Raw genomic sequence first — 16,560 nt, forward strand, 5'->3', positions numbered from 1 at the left:
CTACCGCTGCCAGCAATAGCAATGGCTATTCCCCAAGTCAACCCGATCAATAGCTGTCAATGGACCTCTCCTGCAGGAACATAACCGAACCTTTTTTAAACTCAGCTACACTAACTGCACTAACCACATCTTCTGGCAACAAATTCCAGAGCTTAATTGTGTGCTGAGTGAAAAAGAATTTTCTCCAGTTAGTTTTAAATGTGCTTCCTACTAACTTCATGGAGTGCCCCCTAGTCCTTCTATTATCCAAAAGAGTAAATAACCAATTCACATCTACCCATCTCTATCATATCCCCCCCCCCCCCCCCCCCCCCCCCCCCCTTAGCCTTCTCTTCTCCAAGCTGAACAGCCCTAATCTCTTAAATTTTTCCTCATAGAGGAGCTGTTCCATCCCCTTTATCATTTTGGTCGCCCTTCTCTGTACCTTTTCCAATGCAACTATAACTTTTTTGAGATACGGTGACTTGAATTGTACACAGTACTCAAGGTGTGGTCTCACCATGGAGCGATACAGAGACATTAAGACATTTTTCATTTTATTCACTATTCCCTTCCTAATAATTTCTAACATTCTGTTTGCTTTTTTGACTTCTGCAGCACACTGAGCTGACGATTTCAATGTATTATCCTGGGTGATAACTCCTAATATTGAACCTAACATAGTGTAACTACAGCATGGGTTATTTTTGCCTATATGCAACACTTTTTGTACTTGTCTACATTAAATTTCATCTGCCATTCAGATGCCCAATCTTCCGGTCTCACAAGGTCCTCCTGCAATTTATTACAATCTGCTTGTGATTTAACTACTCTGAATAATTTTGTATCATCTGCAAATTCAATTACCTCACTTGTCGTATTCCTTTCCAGATCATTTATAAATATATTGAAAATCACCGGTCCAAGTACAGATTCCTGAGGAACTCCACTGTTTACCCTTTTCCACTGAGAAAATTGACTATTTAATCCTATTCTCTGCTTCCTGCTTTCAACCAGTTTGTAATCCACGAAAGGACACCGCCTGGTGGACGGTAGTATACTCCTATCACTATACTCTTACCCAATTCACATGGGATTTTTACCAATATAGATTCTATTGAGCATTTAGTATATTGTATGATCTATACTCTCTCGGACAAAGTGCCACACTCCTACAAGTTGATCACTCCTGTCATTGCGATATAATTTGTACCCTGATATAGCACTATTCCATTCATTAGCCTCCTTCCACCAGGTCTCTGAGATGCCAATTATGTGTATCTCATCATTTACTTCTATACATTCTAACTCTCCCATCTTACTTCTTAGACTTCTGGCATTGGCATACAGACATTTCAAAGTGCATTTTTTGTTTGTATTAACAACATGTTTTCAGTTGATAGGGATAATTTGGAATTCTTTAGCTCAGGTGACTCTTTACTTATAGACACATGGACTACTTTTGCTTTTTTTTTGGAATCTCTCTGTTGGAATGCCCTAACTCTCCTGTTTCATTAGTATCCTTCAAGGATACATTCCTCCAAAGCATGCACTGCTGAGTGACTGTCGGCTTTCCCCCTTATTCTAGTTTAAAAGCTTCTCTATCTCTTTTTTAAAACTTAGCGCCAGTAGCCTGGTTCCACTCTGGTTAAAGTGGTGCCCGTCATTTCGGAAAAGACTCCCTCTTCCCCAAAGTAGGAATGACTGGGTTAATGACTGGGGTAGGCAACTCTAGTTTTGGAGTGCCACAAACAGGTATGGTTTTCAGGATATCCATAATATATAAGCATGAATTTCCTAGCATGTAGACAGATGGACTCAGGACCAGTGGGTTTATGCTCCCCTGCCAGCAGATGGAGATGGAGCAAGCTGATGTTACAGTATACATAACCCTGCAGTGACCCCAGCCTGCCAGTATTCTCCATCTCCAGCAGATTGTGGATGTGCATCTCCCTATGGGGATTGCTTTGAGGTTTTTGAAAGTAGAAATTTGAAACTCTAAATTCAGGAAAAGAAAGCCCTGCTCTCCTGCAGTGATACCTAAGGGTCCCTCCCTCAGTTGAGAATTCCTAAGGCTATTTCTGTGGTCCCTCAGAGGTGTGCCTTGGAATGGGAGCTGGGTTTTCTGGCATGGATTTAGCTGCTAGTTCAGCTGAAAGGCAGCGGGTGCAGGAGGCCGAGTGTGGTGGTGATGTCAGATGCCGTCTCCCACCGCAGCCAGAGATCTTCTCTGTACTCCGCTGGTAAGCACTGAGCTCAGGTAAGGTTTAAAAAAAGGATCTGGTTCAGCAGGGACTGGTTAATCACGAGTATCCGACTCAATTCTGTCTTACGGTTTGGCCTTTGAGAGGGCTCACCTGTTAAAGCATGGTTATTCCTCTGTGGTGATTGCCACTTTACTCCACACTTGCAAGTTCTCCACTTCCTTGGCTTATGTGTGGGTTTGGAGAGTTTTTAAAGCTTGGTGGAGGAGCGAGGTGTTCTTTCTCGTTCAGTTAAGATCCCTCTAATTCTCAATTTTATGCAGGATGGATTGAATAAAGGCTTGACCTTTAATTCCTTGAAGGTGCAGGTTGCAGCTCTTGCCTGCTTCAGAGGCCTGGTGAATGGTATTTCCTTGTCGTCTCATCCTGACGTGGCTCTTTTTTGAAGGGAGTGAAGTACCTTGGCCTCCCTTGAGGTTACCAGTTCCATTGTGGAGTCTTAATTTGGTGCTGGACATTTTGGCGGGCCCCACGTTCTGACTACCGCATAGCATTTCCTTATGGTTGCTGACTTTGAAGACTGTTCTTGGTGGCTATATGTTCTGCATCGGATTTCTGAGCTGCAGGCATTGTCTTGCCAGGAGCCATTCCTTTAGGTGACTCCAGGGGTGTTGCAGCTCCGTACTATTCCATCCTTCTTGTCCAAGGTAGCCTCAGACTTTCATTTGAATCAGTCCATCTCCTTGCTGTCCCTGGATAAGGTCAGGGATGCAGAGGAGATTCACCTTTTGTGCTCCTTGGATGCTAAGCATCTTGTTGTGCGGTATCTGGAGGTCTCTGAGACTTTTTGAAAGACGGATCACCTATTTGTTCCTCATGGCAGGAGTAAGCAGGGTACTCCGTCTTCGCAGTAGTCAAGGCCACGTAAGTGGATACTGGAAAGCCGTTGCCTACTTAGGTTAGGTTTCATTCCACTAGAGCTCAAGCAGTGTCATGGGCACAGGTTAGTCTGATGTCTCCCATCGATATATCTGTCTCGCTACGACATGGTCCTTACACACTTTTTCCAGGTTTTATTGTCTGGATGTGCAGGCTTTGAACTTGTGGTGTTGACTGGACTGTGGGCAGCCTCACACCCTGTTGGAGAGTAGCTTTGGTACATCCTACTGGTCCTGATTTCATCTGTCTACACGCTAAGAAATGGAGAAATTACTTACATGATAATTTTGTTTCCTTAGTGTAGACAGATGGACTCAGCTTCCTGCCCTCGGCTGCCGCATGAATGTGTCAGTAGTCCTCCTGTGGGGATCTGGGTACCAAGGGATTACTGGTTCGTATTCATCCAGTCCCTAATTAGGGGTACCTAGACTCTTATGTGAGTTCAGTGTTTATGGTTGGTTGAGTCCAGCTCTGGTTACCTGTTTTTAATCAAGTTTTTTGCTAGTCTGTCCATAACTACTCAGGTTAGGGCCCATTCCACTAGGGCTCAGGCAGTGTCATGCGTGGAAGTTAGTCTGTTGTCTCCAGTTGATATCAGCCCAGCTGTGACGTGGTCCTCCTTACTCACTTTTTCCAGATTTTATCGTCTTGATGTGCAGGCCTGGGAGGATACAACCTTTGCACGTGTTGTTGTTGACTGGACTATGGGCAGCCTCCCACTCTGTTGGGGAGTAGCTTTGGTACATCCCACTGGTCCCGAGTCCTTCAGTCTATGGGCTAGGAAATGGAGAATTACTTACCTGATAATTTCATTTCCCTTAGTATAGACAGATGGACTCAGCTTCCTGCCCTCAGCTACCGCATGATTATGTCAATAGTCTTCCTGTGGGGCTCTGGGTCTCAAAGGATTACTGGTAAGTGTCCTTCCAGTCCCTAGCTTGGGGTGCCTATAATCTTATGTGAGTTCAGTGTTTATGGTTGGTTGAGTACAGTTCTGGTTATCTGTTTTTTTTATCTGCTTTTTAATCATGTTTTTAATCACGTTTTTTGCTAATCTGTTCACAGTTGCTTTTGCAGAGAATACTGGCAGGCTGGGGGTCACTGCAGGGTTATGTATACTGTGATATCAGCTTGCTCCATCTCCATTTGCTGGCAGGGGAGCATAGACTCACTGGTCCTGAGTCCATCTGACTACATTAAGGAAAAAAAATTATCAGGTAACTAATTTCTCCAGTATATTTGCACACAGTTGTGGCAGTGCATACAAATATACCTCATGTGTATTCTTTGTGGATATCCTGAAAACCAAACCTGTTTGTGGCACTTCAGGATTATGTTTTGTTTCGATTCCTATGATTATGTATGTTATTCTGTTCATCGCCTAGGCCTTTAATAAATGTAAATGGAGATGCCTACCCCTGGTTTATGGATTTGTTCTCCAGGAACTTGTTTAAATCCTTTTTAAACCCAGCTATACTAACTGCTGTCTCCATATCCCTGGCAAAAAATTCCATAGTTTAACTGTTAGCCGAGTGAAAAAATACTTCTCTGATTTGTACTAAATTTGCTATTAGCTTCATGGAATGTTCTCTACTTCTAGTAAGAGCAATGTCAGGAGTTATTTTTACATGGAGAGGGTGGTAGGTGCCTGGATGCCCTCTGGGAGGAGGTTGTGATGACAAGGACAGTGGCAGACTTCAAAATGCATGGGATAAACACAGAGGATCCATATTGTCAATAGAATGGTTATGAGGGCACTGGGCAATCTTCACTGAGCAATGGTTGCAGCCCAAGGCAGCAGTGATATGGATGAATTGTGTCTCCTGGATGGCATGGTACAACAGTTGAAACCCTAAAAGGGATATAATGGGACTGGTGGTTGGGTCCCATGTGAGAATTTTATCTACTTTGGTTAAATGTGCATAAAATCACTACTGGGCAGATTTCATGGGTCTTTTGGTCTTTATCTGCCATCATTTACTATATTACTGTGTGAAAGGATACAATGATCACCCCCTGTTTACCCAATTCACCTTATATATGATACATTTCCCAATGAGACTTCAGCCCTTCTCATTATAAATGAATTATAACCTTTTTCGATTGCATTGTTTGGAAATATATTTTATAATTAAGAGGAAGAATTTTTTACTTGATTTTTGGCAGATTGTCTTATGCTTTATCCTTTGCCGTTCATTTTGTAGCATTTCAGTGGATGACTATTTGATGTTATTTACTGTTACAGAAAAGTCAGAATGCATGTCCATACCAACAATGAAGTAACAAGAATTTATAATGTTATTGGTACCATAAGAGGATCGATGGAACCCGGTGAGTGTTGCTGTCTCCAAAGCTTTGACAAATTAATGTACTTCTTCAGAGCTGCACAAAAAGCAAGAAAAAGCAAACAAGAGGAAAAATAGAATAGATCTGTTTGCACTGTTACAGCCAGAAAAAAGAATGTGAAAATAGATTCATATCACTTTATGCATTAAAATTTGATAGTCCTCTTTTCCCAGAAGCATCACAGTGGATTACAGTCAAATATATAATTTATCATATAAAATAGTCTCATATTCTAAAACAGAAGTTCAATCAGAAATATATAACCAATCAAAAATTACTACTTCAGTGTACATCCGCCAAATCCAATTTGTCCCTCAACATATTCAATATGCACTTTTAAAACAGAGCTGAGGATCCAAGATGGCAACCTAGCACTGTACGGAGTTGCCTGTTTTTTTTTTCTTGCTCTCTTACTTGGTTGTTACTATGCCTCATTCTGGTCGCAAATGGAAGGCCAAGGAGAGGGATGTCTCAGCTGTCCCCTCGGAGAGTCCCGTTATCAGCCCGATGGTCTTACACATGCAGTGAGGGGCTTTATAACCGGGAGGTGAATCACTGGAAATCATCAGAGAAGTACTCGACTACTTTCCCAGATTCCTCAACATCTCCATACCCTGCTGAAAGGATGGCCTCTATTAATCCCTCTGTAGTGAGGACCTTAACTCCGTGATGGGATCTGGTGCGCGGCAGTGACACCGAATTTACCGAGACTTATCCTGAGTACATGGCATTTGTGGGAATCGCCTTAGAGCCAGACAATGAAATCACTGGCATTTCAGGGGAAATTCCTATTAGAGGATCTCGACGGCATTATGAAGGTGAATCCCTCTATATGGGTAGTATTCGTTCTGATGAACTATTGGTAAATCCTCCTGCAATGGTAAGGTCTTCTGTATTCTCCCTTGAATCAATTTGGGAAGCGATAGTGACTTTGAATACCTCTATTTAGTGCACCACTAAATCCCATGGTGAATAAAGTCAATGAGTTAGATATCCAAGTAAAGACATGCCCGTGAGACTAAAACAGGGTATGGAAAGTGTTTCAGCCCTGCCACAAGCTTTGATGAAAGATAACCAGCTTTTGTCTAACAGAGTTGAACACTTGGAGAACCAAACTCATGGGAGGAACTTGCATTTAATTAACTTTCCTAAAGTTCCTCTTATTTCTGCCAAGGACATGTGGAAGAGATACGTATTAGAAATATTAAAAGTACTGGAACAAGCGATACCGCCTACTTCAAGAATTTACTATCTCTGCCTCCCTTCAAGAAAGGGCCAGCAGAAGGTCAGAACATGCAGTCTTTTTTACCTATGGATCCTAATAATCTGAATCTTTCAGAAGTGCTTGAGACTTCTGATAGTGAACTGGCCCAACCAGCTACTGTGGTAATCTTCTATGTAGTGCTTGATAGACACTGGATTCCAGAGTTGTTTTTTTATGCACTGCTTGGAATATTTTCTCCATCTGAAGGTTCGAGTCTTTCCTGATTTGGCAAGACAAACTCAGAAGAGGAAGCAGTTTCTCTTATTGAGGCCCAGAGTATTGCAGCTGGGTGCTTTTTTCCTGCTAAATATCCATGTAAATGTCTCGTCAAATATCATGATGTTTCATATATTTTCTTTCATCCATCTCAGCTTTCACATTTTCTTAGTGATAAATTACCTCCTGTAGAAGGGTCTTCACCTTTGAATGCCTATTGATTTCTCGATGGTTAGGAATGTTGTTCTTTATGTGAGTTAATTGCTCCACTTTGCTAATATTACCTGTAACTTTTAGTATATTATTTTTCCTGGAGTGGTGACTGGATCCCTTATGTTTGAGGACTAGGATTGTATTTGGAATTATTTCCTTATTATTAGATGGCCTGAAATGCCAGGTTTCTGTCTTTTCTTGTATTTGATTTAATTATTGCAAACGTCATTTGTTTTCTCGTTCAAGTATGTTCATGGAATATTGTATTAAAATTCAATAAATACAATTTTTTTTAAAAAAATAGAGTTTAAAGCATATTAATATTGTATTGAAAATGCATTTACTTTGTCTACAGACAGATACATTATTTTGGGAGGTCATCGAGATTCCTGGGTGTTTGGCGGTATTGATCCAACATCTGGGGCAGCCGTTCTCCAAGAGGTTGCACGAAGTTTTGGTAAAATGTTAAGAGAAGGTACGCTAAATATCAATGACTACATCTAGTGCTTCTTTAAGGGGATAATTTTTCAAAGTCATTTACATGGGTAAATAAGGATTCACGTGTGTAAACTGCAATCGCTCTCCTTCAATTCAGCTAAAAGGACATGCATTATGGAACAAGGCATTCCCGGGGGGCATATGTTGGGAGAGATTGGAAAATAATATGCATAGATTGCATTTGCAAGTCTAAGCACGTTGTTTTCTGAAGAAAATCTACCTGCACAGAAATCAGGAGCAAATGACCATGGATATTTTGTATCTGGAGCAAGTTTCAGAGTGAAAGTATGCAGGTGTTTCTCTTTGAGCATTTTGCAGTGTCTATGATTAAAGGTGCAGTGGACTTTGTCCCAAAATGGACAGCCTGACCAACATCCCCTAAATTTAAAACTCTTTTATTGCAAAAGATTAAGGCCTAGAAAAGCTATATGTAAATATGTGGAGGTAATCAAGTCGAAGGGTTACATGAGAGCGATATTCAAATATCTCAAAGGATTAAACAAGGTATTTTTTCAGGGAATTGGGAAGACCCTTTTCAAATGTTCTTCCATGGGAGGGGGTTGTGCATGTGTGGGGGTGATGGGATTGTGTGCATGGGAAGTGTTTGGGAGGTATGAGGGCGTGTAGGTGTGTCTTTGGGTGGCAGGGTTGTTTTGAGGGGGATAAGGCTGTGTGTAAGTAGGAGATGTGATTGTGGGGTGTGGGATTTTGCTTGGGGCAGGTGCGTATGTAGTGTGTTTGCATGTGGTGGGTGTGTGTGTGTGTGTGAATAGAGAGATGTCTTGGGGCGGGGGTGACTTGGAATGTGTCTTTCAGTACCACCTTTCACCCTGTGTCATTCATTTTCCCTGTCTCTGTGGAGGATGAGTGTAGAAGTGGATGTGTGTAGGCATGATGGGGGTAGGTGTGCATGCTTGTGATGTGTATGTGGGTGCATATTTATGTGGTTAAGTGTGAGGATGCAGGAATATATGGGAGATGCATGTGTGTGAGAGGGTGTCTGAAAGTATGGGGGACGTGACTTAGAAGGTGCTTTTTGGTGCCATCCTTCAGCTATTTTTTGCTATCTCTGGCCGCCTTTGTTGTGCTATGCCAAAGTGAATGGGAGGGAAGGGAGGCTTTTAGAATGGACCTCTGGTCAACATTCTGCAGCTTCTGTTTCCCGCAGAAAGCAATGAGGATTTTTTTGAACACAAACTCACCCCCAACATCCCACACATACAAGCACACCAGCGTATCACTGAACAAAACGGCACCCCACGCAAGGTTTGCTTTTGCCACCTCACCCCCACCCCTTCCCTTTTGGGCCCACAAGCTCACAGACTGACTCAGCAGAGCAGAGGTATTCACTCCCAGCCCTCAAGGGCCTCAGCCAGATCAGGTTTTCAGGATATCCTTAATGAATATGCATGGATAGATTTGCACACACCCTGTCTCCATCCTGAAGAGGTTTTGAAGGCTTGGTTCTCAAAAAATTACTTTCCTGAGATATTCACACGTAGCCGGCCCCGTTCTTGAGCTGCAAACACCATTCCGGGGTGGTCTGGGTCCATGTCTGGATGGGGGTGGGGGAATCTCCAGGGTCCCTAAGTGCAGTCACTGAAAATAAAGCAAGGACACCAAAAGTGAGGTTCAAATTAAAGTCTTTACTGAAACTTAAAGAGAAGTATCAGAGCCAAAAATAAAGGAATATGGATCAGCATCAAATAAATCACTGCAATGAAAAATACGGTATCCCTGTATACCTCTCTTGCACCATTATCCTTAGCAAAAGTATTCTCAGATCACACACTCACTCTCAAAAATCCCAACAATTCAGTACTCCAAAAACTGCAGTCCAAATACATTTTACACTTCTCTTCGTTTCTTTCAGTTTCTCTTCACTCTAGCTTTACTCTTGCAGCCTGTGCAAAAAGCCCACAGCTCAAACTTCTCTTCACCCTTGCTTTCCTGGTTGCTTGGGGGAAAAGAGCTTTGACCCAAACTTTTGGGATACCGGGGGGCGGTGCCCTTCCCTCTGGTCTGATCAATCCTTCCAAAAATCTTCTTCAAAGTCCAAAATCACTGGATTGAGATCCTGAGGGGGATCTCCAGCTTCTTTCTCTTCTCTCTTAAAAAAAAAAATAAAAATCTCCAGCCACTCAATAAATATCTTGAGATCCTGAAGGTCTCTCACCTATTTCATCTCCAGACACCTTCCCGCTGACTGTCTCCTTCCCTCTGAAGAACTGAGCATGCTCCAAGGGACTACATACCCCAAGAAGCCTTACCCCCAAAAAGGTGGGGTTTATAGCAACAGAATAATTCAAAATGCAAAACCCAGTCCTAGTGTCTAAAGATGAAAAAAATAGTGGGGACTGGATTAGTGACGGGTAAAGCCCTTGTCACATACATTTTCTTCCTGCAATCCAATTTTGGTGAATTTCCATCCTTTTTCAGAGAGTTATTGTGCCTACAGACAGACTGACGGATACAATGATCCCTTGTATATAATTCTTTCCTGCATTTCATATGTTGAAAAGCATAAAATAGGTTAGGAGAGTCAATATGTGAAGGTGCTGTTAACCAGAAGAGTAGTAAATGGACTTTGAAGAGCAAGAGAACAGATCCTGTATACAGGACTCATTATTTATTTATAATAGTTATATACTGCATAATCATTAAAAAAAAAATAACAACAATAAAAGCGATTTACATCAAAATGCAAACTTAAGAACAAAGCAAAATTCACAAAATTACAAAATAAAAAACTGCTGCCACACTTTCTTGCTCTACAATTTTCCCATCTTCCGTAGCCCTGCCTCCATTATGATTTTTCCATCTCTTCAAAGCACATTAGGAAACAGATGTGCCTTCACCAGCTTATGAAATTTCAGGTAGTTTAATAATTGGGCAGCCCGAACAGCTATGCTTCTATACCGCCCCCACTCAGCCTAGCTGTACACCACCATGTGCAAACAATGAAAACGTGACACATAATTAGGATGAAATGGCCGCAGCCGTTTATTAGAGTCCCTAACAGGGGAGTCTAATTCAGGCACCGAGTCCGGTCAATAATGTTTACAAATCACCTCTGGGCAAGTGTCAATACCTCTGATTTCTGCCACAAGCGGAACTGCGGGGCCTCGCTCCCTGCGAGCCCCCAGACTGGCGTCGTGACCGCTGACCACCGGATAGGATCTCAGCCTGAGTTGCCACAAAGCTAGTGCCACAGAACAAGCCTTACCGGATCCCCTCCTCACAGCAAATGAGTGATGGCCCCAGGTCTCTCTCGCACATACAGGCACCTCCCAGCTTCCTTCTAAAGCCTCAGTATTTACAAATGTTTTCCTGGACTCGGTCACCACTGCCACAGGGGCCCAGCATGCACAAGCATGGAAGCACCCTTCCCCCCTGCGCATGATGGGCTCCCCCAAACAAATGGCTACAGCTCATGCATCAGATCCATCAGGTCCGTGAATAACCTCTGAATAGCTTGTAGGTAAAAAGAATTTCCCAAGTGCGACAAGTATACTTTGTCCAAAGCATATAACCTGCACATATAATTCTGCACAATGCCCATACACCCAATCATGTCCATTGTATGGCTTTGGCTACTTGCCAATTGAACTTGGTAGGGTACCTTCCCCACCCCCAGTGCACTTAATGCTCTATCAAGGTATGATTTCTGGTCAGTGGATTCTTGAGGACGGCTACAATGAGGCAAGGTGGCTCTGGTCTTCCGTGATTGATGCCAACGCCGTTACCTAAATCGTTGCCAGAAAAGTGTGTCAGGCTCACTCTTCCCAACTATGGCATGGACCAGAGCTGGAGCCAATTCATGTCTCCTTGACTCAGCCATTTGATTGTCCATTCTATTGTCCATTCTTCTCCAACAACCCAATCCCTGGGCACCCATGGCCCAAGCGCCAAGGGGTCCTGGGCAGTCCACCATGCAGCAGGACACTCCAGGGCCCCTCACAGACATGTCCAGCTATTTATCCGTCAGACCCAATCCCCATAGCCCAAATGTCAAGATTTGGCCCCAAGGCCACGTTCCTCTCAAACAGGGTCTCACTACCCACGAGTACCTCTTATGACCGTATTCACCAGAGGGGTCCTGGGCAGTCCACCACACTGGCATGACCATCCAGCCTCTCAAAGACATGACTGGCCATTGATTCATCAAGGCCCAATCCCCAGGCCTGATTTTAGCACCCACAGGCCATGTGCCGAGATGTGAGGTCCTGGGCAGTCCGCCACGCAGCAGGACAATCCAGAGCCCCTCAAAGATGAGTCCTGCTGTTGATCTGTCAAGGCCCAATCTGCAGGCCTGAAATTGGCACACATGGCCTAAGCACCTAAAGGTGGCCCCAAGGCCACATGCATCTCGAACAGGATCTCACACCCAGTGAGTAATCCTTATGACCACCTTTACCGGAGGGAGTCCTGGGCAGTCTGACATCCTCTCACTGCAGCTATGTGTCGTCTCGCTGACATCCTCCCACTGCAAACCTTGCAGCTATGATGTATTCCGCTGAGATTCTGTAGCTCGCTGACATGCTACGTTCCAAGGACTGTAAGCACGAAAACAATCTGTATGAACAGTCTCGCACTCACCCGCTACTGCCCTGGGCAGAACGCTCCAAAGTGCTGGGCCGAAAGGACAAGCCAAGGTGGTAATGAGAGCTCTGCGCAGCCCATTTCCAGCTTCGAGCGAGCAGCAAAGTGCGAATGTACCATGTTCTTGGATGGTCCCTGCTGTTTAGTGTGCACTATGCAGCTAAGAAAGAGACCCTTTGGAACCCGGTAACGCAATGAAGCACGCCAAGAAGAACGCCACATCTTTCGCACCCTCCTGTCTCCAAAGGGCCACAACTGCCTGGGTACCTCTCCAGCACTCATCTCCACTTGTGCCATGAGAGAATCCACATTCTCACCACACATTCCGAGAACATGCCTCGCTCGCACCGCAATGTACATGCGCACATAGAACACCACAAAGTCCCACCGCAACTCCAATGCCAGGGCTTCTGGAAGCCTGCTCGTTTGCTGACTGGAGCACAATGCAGTGCCATGCCAAAATACTCCCGTCAACAACTGAGCACATCATCTTATATGTGTGTGCCAACTACAATGGGAAGAGAGTTGTGAAGTTCCTGGTTGAGCTACCCGCTGTTCGATGTCCAGTGGTCTGGGCAGTGGGATGTGCACCAACCTTCTTCGACATAACACCAAACCACTGCCTCCTGACGTGTCTTGAATATTATTGATGCAACCAGTCAAGGGTAGATACTAAGTCCATGAGGCCAGGTCTTCCCTAATTGGTCTGCTGTTGGACTTGCTCTTCCCTACTGCATCATGGGCCAGAGTTGGTGACATTGCGAGCCTTCTTGAATGAGGCATTTGTTAGTCCACCCCACATTTCTCGGTGATGGATGAGTAGCTGACTATCCACGCTGAACGACATCGGATGACTGCAGTGAGTGGAAGGAGAACTTAAATATTAGTCTACGCTTGACAAGGCGCCCATGCAGTGGAACAGTCCTCGTGGCCAATGTATTACATGTAAGCTCCTGACCTCCATTGACCCAACTGCTTTATAACAGTCTGCAGGATACTGGCAGTGGCAGCACAGGAAGAGCTCAATGCGGGATGAGCAACATTTGCTCTGACTCCATTCTTCCATGAGGGTTTCCTGAAAACTGGTAATGGCTTAATGGGGCTTTATCTCGGTGAAGCAAAACAGACCGGCCCCTTTTGGGCATAGGGTTGGGATCCCTTGATTGGTCTTAAGCCTGGGTATTGATGTTAAGTATAATGTGAACCCCCATTAAGTCATGTAGCTGTGATGCGTTACTCGATGGCACCAGGCTCCAAAGAATGCCAGCGTGAAACAAGCCAGAAGAGCGTAGTTTCGAGCTCGCCTATTGCTAACAGTGCAAGACATGCCAAAACTATAAATGTAGGTCATGGGTCAGTGGCCTTTGTACGTCATGCCAAGGCAGGGGGACCTCCCTGGCCCCACCAAGCATTACCCCTTTATACGGCGAAGTACTGCCCTACGTGTCCTGAAACAAAGAAACCTGGAACGCGAACAAGTTTACAACCTTACAAACATGTCTGTATGACCACTTTCACCTTGCAATTTGATGCTGGCAGCATTAAATCCTTTCTGAAGAGTTCTGTCTTGTGTAGGCCACTGTCCCACAAGAAAGAACCAAACATTGTATTCTTAGGTGCAAATAAGAAGAGTAGGGGGAAATGCAATTTCCTTAAGTGCACAATTTGTTCTTCACCTGAAAATACTGAATTATGTATCAGCAAACTTTCTGTGGCTTTCTCAGCTCCCCCTCTCCACAAAGAAAATTCTGAAACATTTCCCCCCTTCAGCCAAGTAAACTTAAAGTGAATGAAACAGAAAGTGTTCTAGTATAAGTTTTCCTCTGCTGTACACAGACAGCTACTGTGGCACTGATTTAGGAGGGAACTGCTTTGGATTCCTAGAGACACTAATTTTCCACTGCCAATAACAATTTTCAGGGAGCAAAATGTCACTTGCCCTTTAAAAGTACTGATCCATGCAGCCCGATTCCCGCTTTAAGAAAACTAGAGCCGCTAGCTAATCAAGAACCAGTGGTTAGAAATAAGAAACACCTTCGCTTTGTTGTAGTTGCGAATGCAAGCGCTCCATGAGGGTGGAGCCAAGGATCAGCCCAGCTTCTGTCCTATTCCCTTCACCTGACACAATTACCAGCTGGAACTAAAAGAAAAGCCATCTAATAACGACCAACAGTACTGAGGCCGTGTGGGTCAGATATCCCGCTCCTCCTACCGTATGCAGGGAAATAAAGCCAAATGGTACCTGTAACCCTGTAACGACAGATGCATTTGAACAACAAACTCTACACCCCTTGCAGATACTGTACATCTATAAAAGGAACCATAAGCCAGCGCACACAAGCCCTCACACTTCTATCATTGCTGCTCCACACCTCGTTCGCCAGATGCCGTCTGGCCAGGCGCTTTCTTCTGTGACGACATAAGAGGTGCACTCCCTGCCTATTTCCTGATGTGTTTGTAGTGCCTCTCCTGTGCTAGGGCAGGGATCTGCTGAGGAACAATTGGGTAGAGCCTCCCACCTGGCAGGGTATCCTATGCCTCTACCTGACCCTTACTGGGGGTGGGGGGGGGGGTGTTAACCCCTATTCCTGGTGTCCACATCTTGACTATGGGACATGATGGCTTCCCACTCCTAATCAGCCAGCCAAGGGGGTTTGCTCAGAGATATTGGGGGGACCTATAGGTTGGAGAACCGGTATTTTCATATGCTGCTACAGCTGACCCTGCTTGTCCCTTGCCCCACCCAGACACGGGGGCCAAAAGAGGGGCATAAGGTATAGGGAGATTGTGGAGTCGTGCTCCCATGGACCATGTAGGGACAATAGCAAATACTGCTCCCCCTCCCCCCCCCCACCCAGCACCTCAAACATTTGGTGGCATCACCCCTACAGACTGCCGATTAGGGTTTGTGCTACCGTCCCTGGCAGCTACCCACATCACTGTGACGCTGTAGCCCTCCTTCTTACAAACTCCCCCCATGCAAATGGGTAGCGCTAGGACCCAGATAAAGCTGGGTCTGAGGGGTAGAGCTGGCCACAGCTTCTGTTGTAGTGTGAGATGAGTTCAGCCTGTTGCCTAAGCTCTGTAGTTCTGGGACACCAGAGGTAGCCCCATGTGTGGTGGGGAAAGAGGCTGTAAGCACACTTGCAGCTACGGTGGCAGAGCCGAGGGCTGAGGTTGAGTCTGAGCAAGCAGGAGGCAGAAGGGAGAGATGCTACAGGCTTGCCCGAAGGCAAATTGTAGGGGATGCTCAGGGCAGGATGCAAGCAGACAGGGACGGATGCCGCCAATTAAGATTCTCCAAACTGGGCGTGCCTGCGGGGGGGAGGGGGGGGGAGCTCGAAGGAAGTCACCGAGCGACACGAATGGAAGAATCCCTGAATAGGAGAGGGGGGATGGAAAGGTAGGGGCAGCCAAGGGGGGTTGGGGGGGGGGGATGAACTGGCCGGGGAGAGCCCCTGGAAACTGCATGTAGCTTCCCTTGCTCCATTGCCAGCAAGAAAGGGAAGAGAGAGCGAGTCACCTGGGTCGCTCCCTTTATCTCCCTTCCTTGTTCATTATCCACCTGCGGACCCCCAGCCCCTGCGCCTTTACCCTCATCTTGGCTCAGAAGTGACTGACCCTTGCAGACGGGATCGGAGCCAAAGGAGGCATGAGCTGAACAAACAGCTAAAACAAGAAAAAGCTAAGCTGAGGATCCTGGAAAGCAGAACAGGAAACAGGGGTAAAGCTTTGAGCTTTAAAATCCCCCAAAGAGAAAGGAATTCTTTTTTTTTTTTTAATTTAAAAGAGTGGGAGTGCTGATTCAGCACTACTCACCAGCCTCTCGAACCCTCGGCCCGCAGGGATGGAGCCACTGCGTCACTGAGCAAAACAGAAACAAATAAGAGCCACTGGCAGCAGTGAAACAGCTCAAACAGCTGAACAGCTCCGCTCGGGGGCTGAGAAGTAAGAGGGCGAGCTGAGGGGAGCCGGTGGGTTTTAAATTGCCCGCCGCCCGACCCTCCCCCCCATCAGCGGTGTCGCACGCTCCCCCGAGCCAATCAGGTGTCCCAGTGTCGGGGGTGCATCTTGATGATATCGCTGCCCATGACGCCAAACCAACCCGGGAGGGGGGGAGCATCATCATTGGTGGCACTGCCACGTCAAGGAAGCCGAGGCTCCAGCAGCACCATGCCGGCACCATTATGGCCTGCCATGAGGGGGGAGGCGAGGATCAGACCCCCCCCCCCCCCCCGAGCAGAGGGGTAAGGCACTGGCACAGCAGGGGCGGCCGCCCACATGGGTGCATCGGATGCC

The 16,560-nt window shown here is 45.6% G+C and overlaps 1 protein-coding gene across 1 annotated transcript in view; it reads left to right on the top strand.

Annotated features, from left to right (window-relative positions):
* Nucleotides 1–16,560, top strand: part of LOC115091935 (N-acetylated-alpha-linked acidic dipeptidase 2-like) — a 224,425-nt gene that overhangs the window by 96,522 nt on the left and 111,343 nt on the right. Inside the window, 2 exon segments of the mRNA XM_029602298.1 lie at nucleotides 5,368–5,453; nucleotides 7,517–7,636. Of these exon segments, the coding sequence (XP_029458158.1) occupies nucleotides 5,368–5,453; nucleotides 7,517–7,636 (206 nt within the window).

This window comes from Rhinatrema bivittatum, chromosome 5 (assembly GCF_901001135.1).
Source record: "Rhinatrema bivittatum chromosome 5, aRhiBiv1.1, whole genome shotgun sequence".
Classification (NCBI taxonomy): domain Eukaryota; kingdom Metazoa; phylum Chordata; class Amphibia; order Gymnophiona; family Rhinatrematidae; genus Rhinatrema; species Rhinatrema bivittatum.